This window comes from Hylobates moloch, unplaced genomic scaffold (genome assembly GCF_009828535.3).
Source record: "Hylobates moloch isolate HMO894 unplaced genomic scaffold, HMol_V3 SCAFFOLD_10, whole genome shotgun sequence".
NCBI lineage: Eukaryota > Metazoa > Chordata > Mammalia > Primates > Hylobatidae > Hylobates > Hylobates moloch.
Window position 1 is genome coordinate 94,829,326 of NW_026652285.1, and position 18,574 is coordinate 94,847,899.

Consider the following 18,574-nt stretch of genomic DNA (forward strand, 5'->3'; position numbering starts at 1 on the left):
ATTATTCACTAATACATAGTGAAGAGTAAAATTTTCCCTGAGTCAGAGAAAATAGATAATAGATTCCAGAGATTTCCAATTCGTCAGGGAGGTATTGAGAATAATCAGTTAGGTGACCCAGAAATCATCTGCTGGACATGGTTTTTCACTGCATCTTCTCTCAGCTGACCCAGATTTTCTTCCCATTTCTGGGAATTAAGCATCAGAGAAACCCAGAGAATTTATTAGGTCGTGTTGTCCCAGTGTCTCCTCTATTTACAAAGGGCAGTTTATGGATCCGATTGCTGGCAGTTATAGAAAGCTATTCTGGGACAGCAAAGGATAGGAAACCCAGGTTCCTACAGAAATTTAAAGTAAACAACTTCTCACTGTTTCATGGGACATTTAAAGGGCCTTCATGTCTATAGTCTCTTCTGATGTTCTTTTATATCAAGCTTCTGCATTGAAAGCAGTTATTATTCTTCCCATTCCTCAGATGAAGAAACTGAAGCTCCTGAGATAGGAAGTGGTTTTCCCAGTGTTTCAGAACATTTTCATGGCAGACCCGGGACCAAAGCCTAGATAGAAAATGGAAATTTCCTGGGTCAAGCTCCATTCCTACACACTACATTACTGTTTGATTTTTAAATCCACATCCATTTATAAAGTAATGTTCTCCTCTAGGAGTTCCCTATTCTTAGTCTCCTGCCTCCTTGTCCACACCACACTCCTCCCCTCCGCCATAAGGGGCTGATACGCTGCACTATAGGTCAGGCAGGATGATTTCTGCCAGCCATGAGGAAGACAAGGAGGACTCTTTCCTGGCAGCTCCCCGCCATCCACTTCTGGGACTCTCGCTAGCCTCTTGGGTAGCTGTGTCACAAGAGCTACATAGATATTGCCCAGGGAGCATCTGGGCACAGGCTACTGACTGTCAAGTAGAGCTCAGTGCACTCATAGGCCTTTCCCAAGATCTGGAAACAAGGATAAATCTTAACGTTTCCCAAACCATAAACTCAGGGCCACCTGATGCCCAGCCCTGCAGGCTAGAGATGTGAATCTTCATTTGAAGAATCCAGTTACAATGCCACATTGATAAGAGAAAACCAGCACAGGGAAGGAATGGAACGTGGGTGTTAAATTGGTGAGGTCAGAGAGGAAGAGCATTGCTTCTGAGTTAGACAGATTGATGATCAAGCTGGATCCAACTCTACTCTCTGACCTTGAGAAAGTTAATTTGTCTCCCTGGTCCTCGGTTTCATGATCTCAGTATGGGAATAATAATATCTATGCTTAGTTTTATAATGAGGATTAAACTAAAAAAAAATAGGCACTTATCATTGTCCAATGCACAGGATAGCACAGTAGAAAAGAAGGAAACAAAGAGGAAAATAGAAACTAGAATAGCGAGAGAAAACTTGAGAAGTGGCATAGCCCGATGGTTGAAAGCATAGGCTTTGAGGTCAGGCAGAGCTGAATCTAAATTTCATTTCTATCACTTATTAAATCTGTGACCTTGAGCATGTCACAGGACCCTTCCAAGCTCCAATTTCCTCATTGATAAAGTGGAGCTGATACCTATATCATAGAATTGCTGTGATCACATGAAAAACATATATACAGCTCTTAGAATAATTCCTGGAATATAGTAAGTGCGCAGTAAATGTGCACTTTTATTTCACATTCATCATCATGCCACATTGAAATCAATTCAGGATATTCAATATCATATTAGGAATTGCCACACTTTTATAGTTGAAAAACCTACTGTTTGTTCCCTTGAGCTGTACCATGGTGGCATCCTTTAATTTGAGGCATGAAAGCAGACAGACCAGGAGTGATAAATAAATTCTATTCTGTGAAGAAGCAGCTAAATAAGTGAAATGGGCCATCAGGCACGTATGAGCACTAGAGGTATCCAGACATAAGTGTGAAGTCGTTACCACTTACTACTAAGTTATACTGAGCAAATCACTTCACCTCCCTAAGCCTTGGTATTCTCATATGTGAAATAAGGATTATAAGTGATTGTGGCTAGGACACGCAGCTAGACACATACTGAGATTGCTGTAAGGATTACCTGAGATATGTGCAAAAGTGCCTTACATAAGAACAGTTCTTAACTGCTGGCACTTTTTCCTCCCAACAACCAATTTCACAGTCTAAGAATTCTTATAGCCATAAACACATTTTATTTGTGGACTGCCAACTCTGATCTCCACCTCAAAAAGATTATTTGGTTATTATTTATGACCAGATGAAATCATTATGACTAGCCTGTGATAAAAAACCAGACTCATAGAATATTTCTTAGTTCTGGAAATGACATTTTAAGGACAGAGACAAAGTGAACAGCTTCACAGTAGAGAGACCTAGATGGCAGAAAAACCTGGAGACGCTATGTTTAACAAGACTGAAAAAAATGAAAGAAAAAATCACCAGCATTTACTGAATAGTTTCCAGAAACCAGGAACTTTTGTCTAATCCTTGTAACAACTTTAAGTGTAATAAACTATAAAATCCCCATTTGACAGATGAGAAAATGAAGGCTGGGCTTTTAACCATTGCACGCTTAGATTTCTCATGGGCTGTCATGGTGAAGAATAACAGGCTTGTTGTGTGAGATCCCAGAGGACCAACCTCATTCTGTGAGGCAGAAATGAGAGGCAATTATACTTTAGCTCCTCCTGTAAAAAAAAAAAAAAAAAAAAAAAAAATCTGACAACTAGAGCTTCCTGCCACTAAAACCATTCAAAAGGAGAAAGGATGATTATTTCCCCAGGATCCTATAAAAAAAGACAGAACATTGATTGAGAAGTTGGGTCAAGTTCTCAATCAATGAGTTTATAGTTTTCAATGAGTTTATAGTTTTTGCTCATATATGCTTTAATTAAGACTCATGCACTTTTAAAAAGAGGCATATAAAATTATTCATTTGATGTTTAAATAGCTATAAGTATATAATACATGGAGTATTGTACTTTTAAAACAAAACTTTACATTATTTCTTAAAATGTACCCAATGACATCTAAACACAGAGTGATTTGATAATCACATCATTCATCTTTAAAATGCAAGAACAAAGTCATCCTGAAAAGGTGTAAGTTTTACATCATTCCTTCTCCATTTAAACATGTATTGCCATTCTTCTCCCATACAAATTTTATCCTGTTGTAATAAATGTTTATGTTGGAAAGTCTCTTATATAATCACCTATATTACTTTTCACAATAAAAAAGTTTTTTGATTTCTTATGACCACAGAATTTTGTGTTAAAATAATTATGAAAAATCATCTACATTGAGTTATTATCACAATTATTACTAGTTTAAACAACTGACCAAAACTATGTAATTGTTAGCTTCAATTATATTAAGTTGCCAACATTCACCTATTTTGATCTACAAAAATGGTAATTTCATATGGTAATATATCACAAACTTTGAAAATAATTGTTTTTTCTAAATAATAACATTTTAATTAAAGGCATCTAGTAGGACTTTTTTTTAGTTCATATATCTAGAAATGAGTATTACTTGTTACTAAAGTAAGTCAAAATCAACATCAATTATATTACCATTTAGTTTTCATTTGTTACCTGGGAAACAAGATTATGCACTAGGTGACATCTTAAAGATAAGAAGAGTTTAGAAAAGAGAAATGTGGAAATTGAGAATCTAGACAATTATTTTCCTAAAACCATTATCTAGGTACTGAGAAGTCTCTGGAGATCAGCAAGAGTATGTGTCTCCCAAAGTGAAAATTGCTGAACCAAATGACCTCTGACCTCCCTTTCAGCAGACAGTTTCCTTGGTTATATAGCTCATCAACAGGTCTTATTACCATGAATAAGATGGCTTGGTTTTAATCTGGGGAATCATGTTATATAGTGGCTAATAGTATAATCTTTGGCACCAGATAAATGTGACTTAAATTGATATTTTGCTCTTTATGAACTTAAACTTTCCATGCCTGTTTTCAAATTTGTAAAAGTGAAATAATAATAATAATAATAATAATAGTAGTAGTAATAATAGCCTCATAGAGTTATTGATTTAAATGTGATAACACAGAAAAGTCCCTGGTTTAAGGTAAATGTTCTGTAAATGTTAGCTATGGGGCTATTAGGTTGCTGCAAAAGTAATTGCAGTTTTTAGCAGTACTTTTAATAATGATGATGTTAATGAAAAATCCGTATTATTTTGGAAAAGTCATAAGCACTTAATCCCTTTATCAGCACAGTGTGTAGTTTACATGGGGGCACAACAGTGACTATATGGCCAAGTCTATAGAACTAATTCTTTTTGTTCTTATGGCAACAGATGGACAATAGCAACTGCACCAGTGTGTCCCATTTTGTTCTCTTGGGCATTTCCACCCACCCGGAAGAGCGAATCCCACTCTTCCTTGTTTTTTCACTCATGTACACAATCAACATTTCTGGCAACTTGGCCATCATCATACTGATTCTCTCAGCTCCACGCCTCCGCATCCCCATGTACATCTTCCTCAGTAACTTGGCCTTGACAGACATCTGCTTCACCTCCACCACAGTCCCCAAGATGCTGCAGATTATTTTCTCCCCTACAAAGGTAATTTCCTACACAGGCTGTTTAGCCCAAACTTATTTCTTCATTTGCTTTGCCGTCATGGAAAACTTCATCCTGGCTGTGATGGCCTATGACAGGTACATCGCCATCTGCCACCCTTTCCACTACACTATGATCGTGACTAGAATGCTGTGTGTGAAGATGGTGGTCATGTGCCATGCCCTCTCCCACCTTCATGCCCTGCTGCATACCTTTCTCATGGGCCAACTAATCTTCTGTGCAGATAACAGAATCCCCCACTTCTTCTGTGACCTCTACGCTCTGATGAAGATCTCCTGCACCAGCACCTACCTCAACACCCTTATGATTCACACAGAAGGTGCTGTTGTAATCAGTGGAGCTCTGGCCTTCATTACTGCCTCCTATGCCTGCATCATCTTGGTGGTCCTCCGGATCCTCTCAGACAAGGGCAGGTGGAAAGCCTTTTCTACCTGCGGCTCCCACCTCACTGTGGTGGCCATATTCTATGGCACCCTCAGTTGGGTCTACTTCCGGCCCCTTTCCAACTATTCAGTGACCAAGGGTCGCATTGTAACAGTTGCGTACACAGTGGTGACTCCCATGCTAAACCCCTTCATCTACAGCCTGAGGAACGGGGATGTCAAAGGAGCCTTCATGAAATGGATGAGCAGAATGCAGACTTTTTTCTTTAGATAAAACCACACATGTACCCTAAAACTTGAAGTATAATAATAATAAAATTTAAAAAAAACCCAAACACAGTTCAGAGGTTTGTCTATGATTCTGGAGAAATAATGTTGTGCCTCACAGATCTGCTTTCTTTAGAACTTTCCAGAAATATCTAAATTAGCTATATATCATGTATTTTCTCACTGGATACTGCACAGAGAAATCTATTAAATCCAAAGTACATAAAACAAAAAGGAACCACCATGTACTTAGTGTAAAACACTAGCATTTCTTTAACTATAATTAACAGTGTTCTCTGCAATTAAACACTAGGGTTGTAACTCTCAGAGTTCTTAGATATAGGCAATAGAAACTGATTCTGGCTTATGCATGGAGGAAATGAGTTTCTTGAAAAGATATGTGGCACTCATGCATTTCCAAGGCTAGGGAACTAAACTCAAGAAAAATGGACAGGAATAATAAAGGTCATATCATCAGAACCGCAGTGAAAATCATATCTAAGAACTAGTCTAATGAGGACACTATTGTAGCCACCAAACTCTATTCACTGCAGCTTGTATCTCCTCCTATACTACCAGCAGTAGTCACTGGACATAGTTCTTGGAGGTCTACAAACTGGTTATTACCACTTCAGAAAGAATTGTCCCCTTCTTATTCTTTTCACTACTATGTCTAGATTCAGAATAAGGTGGTGCATCTGACTGGTCAAGAATTTGGTCACCAACACATCCCCTAGCTGCCAGGAAAACTGGGAGAGCAATATTGATGCTTTTATTTTCTATAAGTTTATAGAAGTCAGGTGAAATGGGGTAACTACTCCAATATAAGGAGAGGAACATAATGATAATGTCTACTGTTTGGAGTCAGAAGTTATATATGCTCCAGAATGAAGCACTGTCATGCTTACCAATTTGCATTTTTCTTAACCTGCTTTACCTGCACTACCTCAGGGATAAATCAAACTCCTTTTGCCTAGAATGTTCCTGATCTCTTCTGTAGTTGATATGTGGAACTGGTCTAATAGTGGGTGAAAACTGATTTGTCTTCTGACCAATCAATACTGAGCATGAAGAACAGGTTCAAGCATCAAGAGTCTGTTAAAACGTTGATTCTTCAATATTATTAAAAGACCATACTGCCCAAAGAAATTTATAGATTCAATGCTATTCCTATGAAACTACCAATGACATTTGTCACATAATTAGAAAAAACTATTCTAAAATCCACATGGAACCAAAAAAGAGCCCAAATAGCCAAAGCAATCCTAAGCAACAGGGACAAAGCCAGAAGCATCACACTATCCAAATTCAAACTATACTACAAGGCTACAGCAACCAAAACAGCATGGTACTGGTACCAAAACAGACACATAGAACAATGGAACAGAATAGAGAACCCAGAAGTAAACAACTACATGTTAGCTGGTTATGTTGCCCATTAATTGATGCAGTTTCTTCATGCATCGATGACCTTTAAAATTTGGCATGTTTTTTCAGTGGCTGGTACCGGTTGTTACCTTCTATGTTTAGTGCTTCCTTCAGGAGCTCTTGTAAGGCAGGCCTGGTGGTAATAAAATCTCTCAGCATTTGCATGTCTATAAAGGATTTTATTTCCCCTTCATTTATGAAGCTTAGTTTGGCTAGATATGGAATTCTATGTTGAAAATTCTTTTCTTTAAGAATGTTGAATATTGGCCCCCACTCTCTTCTGGCTTGTAGGGTTTCTGCAGAGAGATCCACTGTTAGTCTGATGGGCTTCCCTTTGTGGGTAACTCGACCTTTCTCTCTGGCTGCCCTTAACATTTTTTCCTTCATTTCAACCTTGGTGAATCTGACAATTATGTGTCTTGGGATTGCTCTTCTCGAGGAGTATCTTTGTGGTATTCTCTGTATTTCCTGAATTTGAAGGTTGGCCTGCCTTGCTAGGTTGGGGAAGTTCTCCTGGATAATATCCTGAAGAGTGTTTTTCAGCTTGGATCCATTCTCCCCATCACTTTTAGGTACACCAATCCAATGTAGATTTGGTCTTTTCACATAGTCCCATATTTCTTGGAGGCTTTGTTCATTTCTTTTTACTCTAATCTTGTCTTCTCACTTTATTTCATTAATTTGATCTTCAATCACTTATGTCCTTTCTTCTACTTGATCGAATCAGCTATTGAAGCTTGTGCATGCATCACGAAGTTCTCGTGCCATGGTTTTCAGCTCCATCAGGTCATTTAAGGTCTTCTCTACTCTTCTCTACACTGTTTATTCTAGTTAACCATTCACCTAACCTTTTTTCAAGGTTTTTAGCTTCCTTTTGATGGGTTAGAACATGCTCCTTTAGCTTGGAGAAGTTTGTTATTACCAACCTTCTGAAGCCTACTTCTGTCAACATGTCAAACTCATTCAGTTTTGTTCTCTTGCTGGTGAGGAGCTGTGATCCTTTGGAGGAGAAGAAGTGCTCTGGTTTTTGGAATTTTCAGCTTTTCTGCTCTGGTTTCTCCCCATCTTTGTGTTTTCTTCTACCTTTGGTCTTTGATGTTGGTGACCTACAGATGGGGTTTTGGTGTGATGTCCTTTTTGTTGATGTTGATGCTATTATTTTCTGTTTGTTAGTTTTCCTTCTACCACTCATACCCCTCAGCTTCAGGTCTGTTGGAATTTGCTGGAGGTGCACTCCAGACCCTGTTTTCCTGGGTCTCACCACTGGAAGCTGCAGAACAGCAAATATTGCTGCCTGATCCTTCGTCCCAGAGGGGCACTGGCCTGTATGAGCTGTCTCCCAGTCAGGCTACATGGAGGTCGGGGACCCTCTTGAGGAGGCAGTCTGTCTGGTCTCAGAGCTTGAACACCACCCGGGGAGAAGCACTGCTCTTTATTGTATATATTCAAAAGCTGGAAGAGAGGATTTTGAATATCTCCAACACCAAGAAATGATGAATGTTTGTCATGATGAATATGTTATTTATCCTGATTTGATCATTATATATTGTATACATGTATCAACATATCACACTATACTCCATATATATGTACAACTATTATGTGTCAGTCAAAATAATAATTTTTAAAATAAAACAAACATAAACACAGAAAAAAGATTAAAGATGCCTGGATCCCTGATGCCATGGAGTGCCTCTGTGGCCCTGGACTGACCAATTGCAAACTTTTTGAACATTAAATGTAAATAAACGTCTATATTATTTAAAAAAAAACAACAACAAAAGGAAACCAAAAAAGAATGTCTCACCAAAGAGAAAATATATATAAAGAGATAGAAATTATAAAAAGGAACCAAATGGAAATCTTCAAAAATGCACCCACACAAAATAAAACAAATAACCTCTTGCAATTAATAAATGAATAGAGCTAATAAACCAGCAAAGTTTCAGCACACAACATGAACATCAATAATCAACTGTATTTCTATATACTAGCAATGAATAACCTTCAAAAGAGATAAAATTTAGTTTATAATAGTATCAAAAAGAATGAAACAGGAAAAAATTTAGCCGTGGATATGCAATACTTGTACACTGAAAACTACAAAACATTGCTGAAAGAAATTTAAAAGACCTAAATAAATAGAAAGGCATCCATATAACGGACTGGAAGACTTAATATTCTTAAAAAGGCAATAATCCATAAATTGATCTACAGATTCAATGCAATTCCTATAAAATCTTTATTGACTATTTTGTAGAAATGGAAGAGCCAATCCTGAAATTCAGACGAAATTGCCAGAAACAATGAGTAGCCAAAACTACCCGGAAAAAAAATGAACAAATTTGTAGAACCTACACTTTCCTATTTCCAAAATTATTACAAAGTTATGAAATAAAAGAGGATACAAACAAATGGAAAAACATTCCATGCTCATGTGTAGGAAGAATCAATATTGTGAAACACAGGTAAGACGTTTATCGGTCATTTGATTCACCCAATAAGCTGCTTTGCCTTGGAATGTTCAGGGATCTATCAAAGCACAACATTGGCAAGAGCCAAATCTGGAGTTCCTTATCTAGGCCCTCCCCACAGCTCTGATCTCCCTCCCTCTGATCTCCCCAAAACCAACTCTGCTCAGCATATGCCCATGACTTCTCTCACCTATTCAATATGGCCCACAGCAGGCTAATCAGGGGTCTACCTTCCCCCATTCAAGCAGCCTGCGGAGTCCACCCTTGACATCCTTATTGCAGAGGCTATACACAAATGGGTTGGCCAAAGGTGTAATGGCAGTATACATTACTGAAGCCACCATGTCCTGATGCTGAGAGTTCTGGGAAGGAGGCTGGAAGTAGACCCAAATGATGGTGCTGTAGAGGAAACCAACCATGGTGAGGTGGGATCCACAGGTGGAGACTGCTCGGCAGCGACCAGCAGCTGAAGGCAAACGTAGAACAGTGGCCCCAATTCGGATGTAAGAGAGTACAATGAGGGCATAGGGGCCCAGCATAAGGAAGCCACCCTCAAAGAATATGGCCAGCTCATTAGAATGTGTGTCAGAACAAGAGGCTCGCAGAAGTGGCCGGTGGTCACAAAAGAAGTGAGGAAGGTTAACATTGCCCCCAGCATCCCCAGTCCAGCAAAGAGGCAGGATGAGTCCCACGTGCAACATGGTGTGCAGTATGGACACCATCCAGCTCAAGGCTAGTAAGCAGGCACAACGTTGGTGATTCATTACCAAAGCATAGCACAGGGGGTCACAGATGGCCACATAGCGATCCAGAGCCATGACAGCAATGACAAGTGTATCTGTAACCCCAAATGCATAGAAGAAAAAGAACTGAGCCAAGCAGCGGGCAGCAGGAATGGTTGGGTAATCAGAGACCAGATGGGCCAGCAACTGGGGCAGTGTAACTGTGGATAGCCCCATGTCTATCACAGAGAGGCCACGAAGCAGATAATACATGGGTGAGTGGAGTCTGGAGTCCCAGGAGATGAGCAGCACCAGTGTCACATTCCCCAATATGGTAGTCAGGTAAATAGCCAGGAACAGGAAGAAGAGGAGAGTGTGGGAGATGCTAGCTCTCGAGAACCCGAGGAGCAAGAAAACCGGAGAGTGTGAAGCATTAGGGGCACAGCTCATGATGAGTGACAGTCAGCCTGCCTGAAAGACAGTTTAGGTCAAAAAGAAAGTCATGGGTCTGATGTCAGGGAACATAACATTTCTATTTAATTCTAATACGTTACTGAAGATCGTTAAAGACCTAGATTCAACTTTGACCATGTACACTCCCTCCCTAAGGTCTAGGATTTCACTTCCTTAATACGTATTTATTTTCTCCTTTATTTCTTCCTTTTCACCCACCCTAGTGACTTGTTCCATTTAATCCACAAGCCCTACTAAAGTCCCTCCCACAGTGAAAAACTCATTCATTCTTGTCTTTCTCCAGTGGCCAACTTCATGAAAGAATTATCTATATTCACTGTCTCCAGTTCCTTACCTTCCATTCACATCTCACCCAACTGCAATCCTCATGATTTCTTCTCTCTGAACTTGTATGGAAAATAACATACCATTAAAACACATAACGTACAAAGAAACAATTCTTTCGACATAGTGACTTTTTTACATTTCCTCTAAGATCTGGAACAAGACAAGGATGTCCACTTTTACTACTCCTCTTCAACATAGTAATAGAAGTTCTAGCCAGAGCAATTAGACCAATGAAAGAAATAAAAGCCACCCAAGTTGGAAGAGAGGAAGCCAAATTATCCATGTTTGCCGATAACATGATCTTATATTTAGAAAAACCTAAAAACCCCACCAAAAAACTCTTAGATGAGATACTGCTTTAGAATGTCATGAAATTACTTGTTCTTTCTCTTTATTCCCTGTGTTAGTTAATGGCATTATCATTACCATCTGCCTGATGCACAAACAAAAAACTGAAGGAATTACTGCATCATCTCCCACATCCAATCACTCCTTAACTTCTATGTTTTCCCTTACGTCCATTCTTTGCTGTTAGTCCACTATGACTATTTAAGTTTTAGCATGTCTAACCAATACTAATTTCTACAACCTCATTAATGGTTTCTCTACTTATCTCTCCTGATAGGTCTTCCATACTGATACTGGAATAAAACTTTCAATATGTGACTCCATGTTTAAATAGTCAGGGACTTCAGAATAAAATCCAAATGGCTTAATCTGTCTTGTATGGAACTTTCATTATTAGTACCTAACTTCTCTTCAAATTATACTGAGTCACCTATCCAGTGTTTTGTTTTGGTTTGGTTTGGTTTTTTTTGTTTTTTGTTTTTAGACAGAGTCTCACTCTGTCACCCAGGCTGGAGTGCAGTGGCTTGATCTTGGCTCACTGCAACCTCCGCTTCCCGGGGTCAAGTGATTTTCCTGCCTCAGCCTCCCAAGTAGCTGAGACTGCAGGCATACATCACCACACTCGGCTCATTTTTGTATTTTTAGGAGAGACAGGGTTTCACCATGTTGGCCAGGCTGGTCTCGAACTCCTGACCTCGTGATCCAACCATCTTGGCCTCCCAAATTCCTGGGATTACAGGCATGAGCCACCGTGCCCGGCCCCAATGTTTTAAACTAGACATTTTTTCTTAATTCTCAAACATGGTAAGCTCTCACACCCCTGTACATCTTCCCATTATTTTGAGAATTTGGGCTTTCTGAAATATGAGGTACTTAATACAACCATCCACACACACCCACTCAACACAGATAGAAATTTAGAGAAAATATAATAATAATACTTTTTTTTTTTTTTTGAGACAGGGTCTCGTTCTGTCACCCAGGCTGGAGTGCAGTGGCGCAATCTCGGCTCACTGCAAGCTCTGCCTTCTGAGTTCACGCCATTCTCCTGCTTCAGCCTCCAGAGTAGCTGGGACTACAGGTGCCCACCACTATGCCCGGCTAACTTTTTGTATTTTTAGTAGAGACGGGGTTTCACCATGTTAGCCAGGATGGTCTCAATCTCCTGACCTCATGATCCGCCAGCCTCGGCCTCCCATAGTGCTGGGATTACAGGTGTGAGCCACTGCGCCCAGCCAATAATCATACTTTTAAAATCATAACTGAGCTTTCAAGAATGTAAGGGAATTACAAAAGTCTGTAATCAAAGAAGAATACGAAAAATTAGTGTCTAAAAACTGTGATGGTGGAGGTAGTGATGGCAGGTGAGAGGTGGCAGGTAGGTTCATGGGCATCACATCAGTCTTCATAGTCCACGGGTTTGATTATTAACATCCACGTGGAACAGGAGATGAGAGCTTAAACCTGTATGAGGCAGGAGGTAGAGACCACCACATAAATTAAGGACATTCAAAAGGCTAAACTTTCAGCGAAAGGGTATACACAAACAGGAAGACACACACACACCTACACCCACGCAGGGTATATGAGAACAAATGAAAATTCAGGTCGCTCAGCCTGGACTACATGGAAGGAATAGTGTTTTCCATGGGAATGCAGTTATGGATCTGTACCACATAAGGAGTGGAAAATGGTAATTTACAAAATACATACAATTCTAGAACCCTCAAAATAAAAAATCAACATAAAAATTATCTTCATACAGGTAAAAGCATTGGAGTACCTTACAGAAGTGAACATAAAACTTCTCAGTGACTTATAGACTCTAGACAGGAATCCCACAAACAGAAACCCACCAAAGATGAGCTCACAATTCAAAATTACAAAACACACCTAATGTCTATTCATTATGAAGATATTCATTAATCAACAAATAATGTGATTAACCTCCTCCAAATGTCATAAAATTAACCAACCTGTTAAGGAATATACATTATATTTAAAGTACTTAGTGTCTAAGAGAGAAAATAAAGATTATAAGAAAGAAATTATCAAAAAAAGAAAACATATTTTTAAAGCCCCAGAAAGAATTACTAGAAAACACAAACATTCACATTGAAATGAAAAACTCAATGGATAGGTTAGACAGTGGCTGAAGAGACAAGTTAGTTCTTTTTAAATTTTTTTTTAATTTCCATAGGTTTTGGAGGAACAGGTGGTATTTGATTACAAGAGTAAGTTATTTAGTGGTGATTTCTGAGATTTTGGTGCACCCATCACCAAAACAGTATACACGGTACCCAATTTGTAGTCTTTTATCCCTCACTCCCCTTTCACACCTTCCCCCAAGTCCCCAAAGTCCATTGTATCATTCTTTTGCCTTTGCATCCTCATAGCTTAGCTCCTACTTATGAGTGAGAACATTCAATGTTTGGTTTTCCATTCCTCAGTTACTTCACCTAGAATAATGGAGAGCAGCTAATTCTAAGAAAAATGCCCGGAAGACAGTACAAAGTGACCAAGATAATATGAAGCGGGTTTGTATTAGTTTGTTTTCACCCTGCTGATAAAGGCATACCCAAGACTGGGTAATTTATAAAATAAAGAGGTTTAATGGACTTACGGTTAGTTCCACGTGGCTGGGGAGACCTCACAATCATGGCAGAAGTTGAAAGGCACATCTCACATGGCAGCAGACAAGAGAAGAGAGCTTCTGCAGGAAGACTTCCCTTTATAAAACCATCAGATCTCATGAGACTTATTTACAACCATGAGAACAGACAGGACAGACCTGCCCCCACAATTCAATTACCTCCCACCGAGTCCCTCCCCGAACACATAGGAATTCAAGATGAGATTTGGGTAGGGACACAACCAAACCATATCAAGGGTTAAGAATTTCAGGAAACAAAATAAGAAGACCCACTATATATCAAATAAGTCCAAGAAAAAAACGGGATACTACATACAAAAGAATGGAATTGGACCCTTATCTTACTCCGTTCACTAAAATCAACTCAAAATGGACTAAGGACCTAAACACAAGACCTGAAACCATAAAATTCCAAGAAGAAAATACAAGGGGGAGACTCCTTGACATTAGTTTTGGCAATCATTTTCTGGATATTACACCAAATGCTCAGGCAACAAAAGCAAAAATAAACAAGTGAAACTACATCAAACTAAAAAGCTTTTGTACAGTAAAGGAAATAATCAACAGAATGAAAAGGCAGCAGGCAGACTGGGAGAAAATATTTGCAAACAGTATGTCTGATAAGGGGTTAATATCCAAAATATGCTTAAAAACTTGTACTCAATAGCAAAATAATAATAATCATAATAACCAAGTTTAAAAATGGGCAAAGAGGCCAGGCATGGTGGCTTATGCCTGTAATCCCAGAATTTTGGGAAGCTGAGGCAGGCAGATCACTTGAGGTCAGGAGTTTGAGACCAGCCTGGCCAACATGGAAAAACCTCATCTCTGCTAAAAATACAAAAATTAGCCAGGCGTGGTGGGACATGCCTGTGGCCCCAGCTACTTGGGAGGCTAAAGCAGGAGAATTTCTTGAACCTGGACACAGAGGTTGCTGTGAGCTGAGATCACACCACTGCACTCCAGCTTGGGTGACAGCGTGAGACTATGTCTCAGAAAAAGGGTGGGGGGGGGGCACAAAAAGAACCTGTATTAGTCCATTTTCACACTGCTATAAAGAAATACACTATAGCCTGACCAACACGGAGAAACCCCATCCCTACTAAAAATACAAAATTAGCCAGGCGTGGTGGCACATGCCTGTAATCCCAGCACTTTGGGAGGCCGGGGCAGGTGAATCACGTCAAGTCGGGAGTTTGAGACCAACCTGACCAACATGGAGAAACCCCGTCCTTACTAAAAGTACAAAATTAGCCAGGCGTGGTGGCACATACCTGTAATACCAGTTACTCAGGAGGATGAGGCAGGAGAATCGCTTGAACTCAGGATGTGGATGTTGTGGTGAGCAGAGATCGTGCCATTGCACTCCAGCCTAGGCAACAAGAGTGAACTCCATCTCAAAAAAAAAAAAAAAGAGAAAAGAAATACCTGAGACTGGGTAATTTATAAAGGAAAGAGGTTTAATTGACTCACAGTTCCACACAGCTGGGGAGCCCTCAGGAAGCTTGCAATCATGGCAGAGGGCAAAGGAGAAGCAAGTACCTTCTTCACAAGGCAACAGGAGAGAGAAAATGCAGGGGGAACTGCCCCTTATAAAACCATAAGATCTCGTGAGAATGTACTATCATGAGAACAGCATGGGGGAAACCACCCCCATGATCCAATCACCTCCCACCAGGTCCCTCCCTTGAAATGTGGTGATTACAATTGGAGATGAGATTTGGGTGGGGACACAGGGCCAAACCATACCAGAACCTGAATAAATATTCCTCCAAAGATATACAAATGGCCATAGGTATATGAAAGTGTGCTTAACATCACTAATCATCAGGGAAATGAAAATCAAAATCACAATGAGATAGCACCTCACACCTGCTAGGATGGTTATTATGCGGAATAACAAGAAGAAATAACAAGTGTTGGCAAGGAAGTGAAGGAAAGGGAACACTTGCACATTGTTAGTAGGAATGTAAATTGGTGCATCCATTATGGAAAACAGTACAGAGGGTCTTTAAAAACTTAAAAATAGCACGACCAGGTGACCCAACAATCCCCCTCCTGGGTATATACCCAAAGGAAAATAAATCAGCACCTCATAGAGATATCTGTACTCCCATGTTCACTGCAGCATTATTCACAATAGCTAAAATATGGAAACAACTTAAGTGTCCTTTAATGAATGAATGGCTAAAGAAATTGTGGAATATTATTTAGCCTTTAAAAAGGAAGAGGTTCTGCTCTTTTTTGTGATAACATAAATGAACCTGGAGGATATTATGTTAAGTGAAATAAGCCAGGCACAGAAAAAAAATACTGCATAATCTTACTTTTATGTAGAATCTTACGTTTTAAAAACTAAATACATAGAAACAGTGACTAGAAGGGTGATTAGCAGGAGTCGGGGAGGGGAAAAAATGAGTAGTTAGAGGTCAAAAGATACAAAGTAACAGTTTTGTAGGACGGATGTCTAGAGGTATACTGTACAGCAAGAGGACATATTAATAATATTGCATTGTATACTTCTATCATGGAAATTTGCCGAGAGTAGATTTAAGGTGTTCTTACCACAAAAAAATAGGTAACTATGTGAGATAATGGATATGTTAATTTGCTTGACTGTTGTAACCATTCCACTATGTATGTGTACATTAAAACATTATGTTGTACCCATTAAATATACACAATAAAAAATAAGTCCAAGATTAAGTATACGAGAAAATAGAGAAGAGGCAATATTGAAGAGACACAAACTAAGAATTTGCCAGACTTAATGAAGGAAATGAATCCTCAGATTGAAGAATCACAGTAACTCCCAAACAAGATAAATTTTTTAAATTCCATACATAGACACTATGTTAGGGAAACCAGTGAATAGAAAATTCAAAGAGGTTATATTAAAAGCAACAAGAAAGAAAGACAAATAGACTGACAAAAGATTTATCAGCAACAAGAGATTCTAGAAAATTAGGAAATAATATTTCCAAAGTGCTGAGAGAAAATGATGACCAAACTCAAATTTTATATCCCTTTAAATTATTGAAAAAATAAAAAACATTTTTACACATGCTATTTTCTCTTTCATGGAACATCCTCCCATCCTCTTAGGGCCCAAACTTAGGGCCACATGCCAACAAGTGAAAAGCTACTCATGTTGAAGGTCTCAGTCAGGCTTCATTTCTACTTGGAGACTTCACCAAGTCCCTGCACAGTCATTTTAGTAGAGCACTTTTCGCTTTTCGAGTAACTTCGTAAATATTGACTTGCCTATCTCCCAATGTACACTGTTAATATGTGTGTATACACACACATATATACATATGAACCTATGTAGATACACACACTATACATATGTATACATATATACTGGCCAGGAGCAGTGGTTCACACCTGTAATCCCAACAATTTGGGAGGCCAAGGCGGGTGGATCACCTGAGGTCAGGAGTTCAACACCCGCCTGGCCAACACGGTGAAACACAGTCTCTACCAAAACTACAAAAAATTAGCCGAGCATGGTGGCAGGTGCCTGTAATCCCAGCTACTTGGGAGGCTGAGGCAAGAGAATTACTTGAACCCAGAAGGCAGAGGTTGCAGTGATCTGAGATCATGCCATTGCACTCCAGCCTAGGCAACAAGAATGAAACTCTGTCTCAAAAATAAATAAATAAATAAACAAACAATGTACATTCGTCACTGACTTCCTAATACCTAACACAGAGCTGGGGAATGAGTGGGTGCTCGTTAAACATTTGTTAACTAAACAAAAGAGATTTTCTACTAAAGGGCCGTGGTCTAGAAGTTAATACAAAGGTTTTGGAGTCAGACTTACCTGGAGCTTCATTCCATATCTGCCATTTAGGAACTATGTGATCTTAAGCAAGTTAGGCTTTCTCATCTGTCAAATAGTGACAAAATTTATCATAAGGTAGAGAAGATTAAAGGAGAACATCTTCTGTTAAGAGAGTATTTTTGGAAGAAGCTGAACTTTACAGAGGCAAAGCAGGAGGTAACTTTTTTCACACGACTGCTTTTTGAAAAGTCTCATTTTTAGGTACTAAAATTCCAACACATTAGAATATAAAAACTTCAATTCTCAAGCAATTTAAACTGTGCTTTCTTCCCCAGCAGGGTTTATATTTTCATCCAGAAACCTGCATTAGGGAAAGAGGGATGTGACTGTCTTCATCATTGCACCATCTTATACATCCTTTTCTGTCTCTGGCTATTGCAGTGTTGATTTGAAGAAGGGAAAGGGAAAGGTAAGGTCTCTTTGAATGATAGAGCTGGTAGAAGTTACAAATACTGACTCTTTTCTCTTGTGGAGCATCACATTGGCCCATTTGAGACCACCTATAGGTAACTATTACTGCATTCTTCCCAGATAAGACTAATTCGAACCCTGTCTGATCCCTTAGAGACCCTCCCTTACATTGGACATCTGACTGCACCCTTCTAAGCTTCTTCTAGGATTGCCTTACTCTAGCAAGAAATTCTCTTAGGTGGAATGATTTTCAAGATGACACAGCTCGTGTACCATATCCTTGGGTCCAAGGAAAGTTAGTCTAAGGAAAACTCATACATTTTTTTCCCAACAAATTTGGTAAATTCAGTCTTCTCTTTCTCCATGAACTGGCAGGAGTTGCACTTGGCCCTTCCCTCAAGCTTTCTTTAAGGCCTTAAGTAATATTTTGTATTTCATTCTTAGTTTGCAAACGTTTTCTTAAACTATCTTTTTGTTACCAGTTTCTACATTTAATAGCATTCTGGCCAGAGAATTTAATCTCTGTGAGGTTAGTTCTTTGAAGATTTTAAGATTCATTTTGTGGCCTAATATGTAGCTAAAAAATGGATTTACAGATACAGAAATGGACAGTCCCAAAAACAAACTCACAATTTGTAGAAATTGTGGTA

The 18,574-nt window shown here is 39.2% G+C and overlaps 2 protein-coding genes across 2 annotated transcripts; one reads left to right on the top strand and one right to left on the bottom strand.

The window, feature by feature from the left end:
• The first annotated feature begins 4,302 nt into the window (after positions 1–4,302).
• LOC116474277 (olfactory receptor 1Q1) lies at positions 4,303–5,247 on the top strand. Its single transcript, XM_032162695.1, has one exon. The coding sequence runs from the start codon at positions 4,303–4,305 to the stop codon at positions 5,245–5,247; it is 945 nt and encodes a 314-aa protein (XP_032018586.1).
• A 4,113-nt stretch (positions 5,248–9,360) lies between these two features.
• On the bottom strand, positions 9,361–10,314 carry LOC116474278 (olfactory receptor 1B1). Its single transcript, XM_032162696.2, has one exon. It carries the CDS (start codon positions 10,312–10,314, stop codon positions 9,361–9,363), a length of 954 nt encoding a protein of 317 aa, XP_032018587.1.
• Between the last annotated feature and the right edge of the window lie 8,260 nt (positions 10,315–18,574).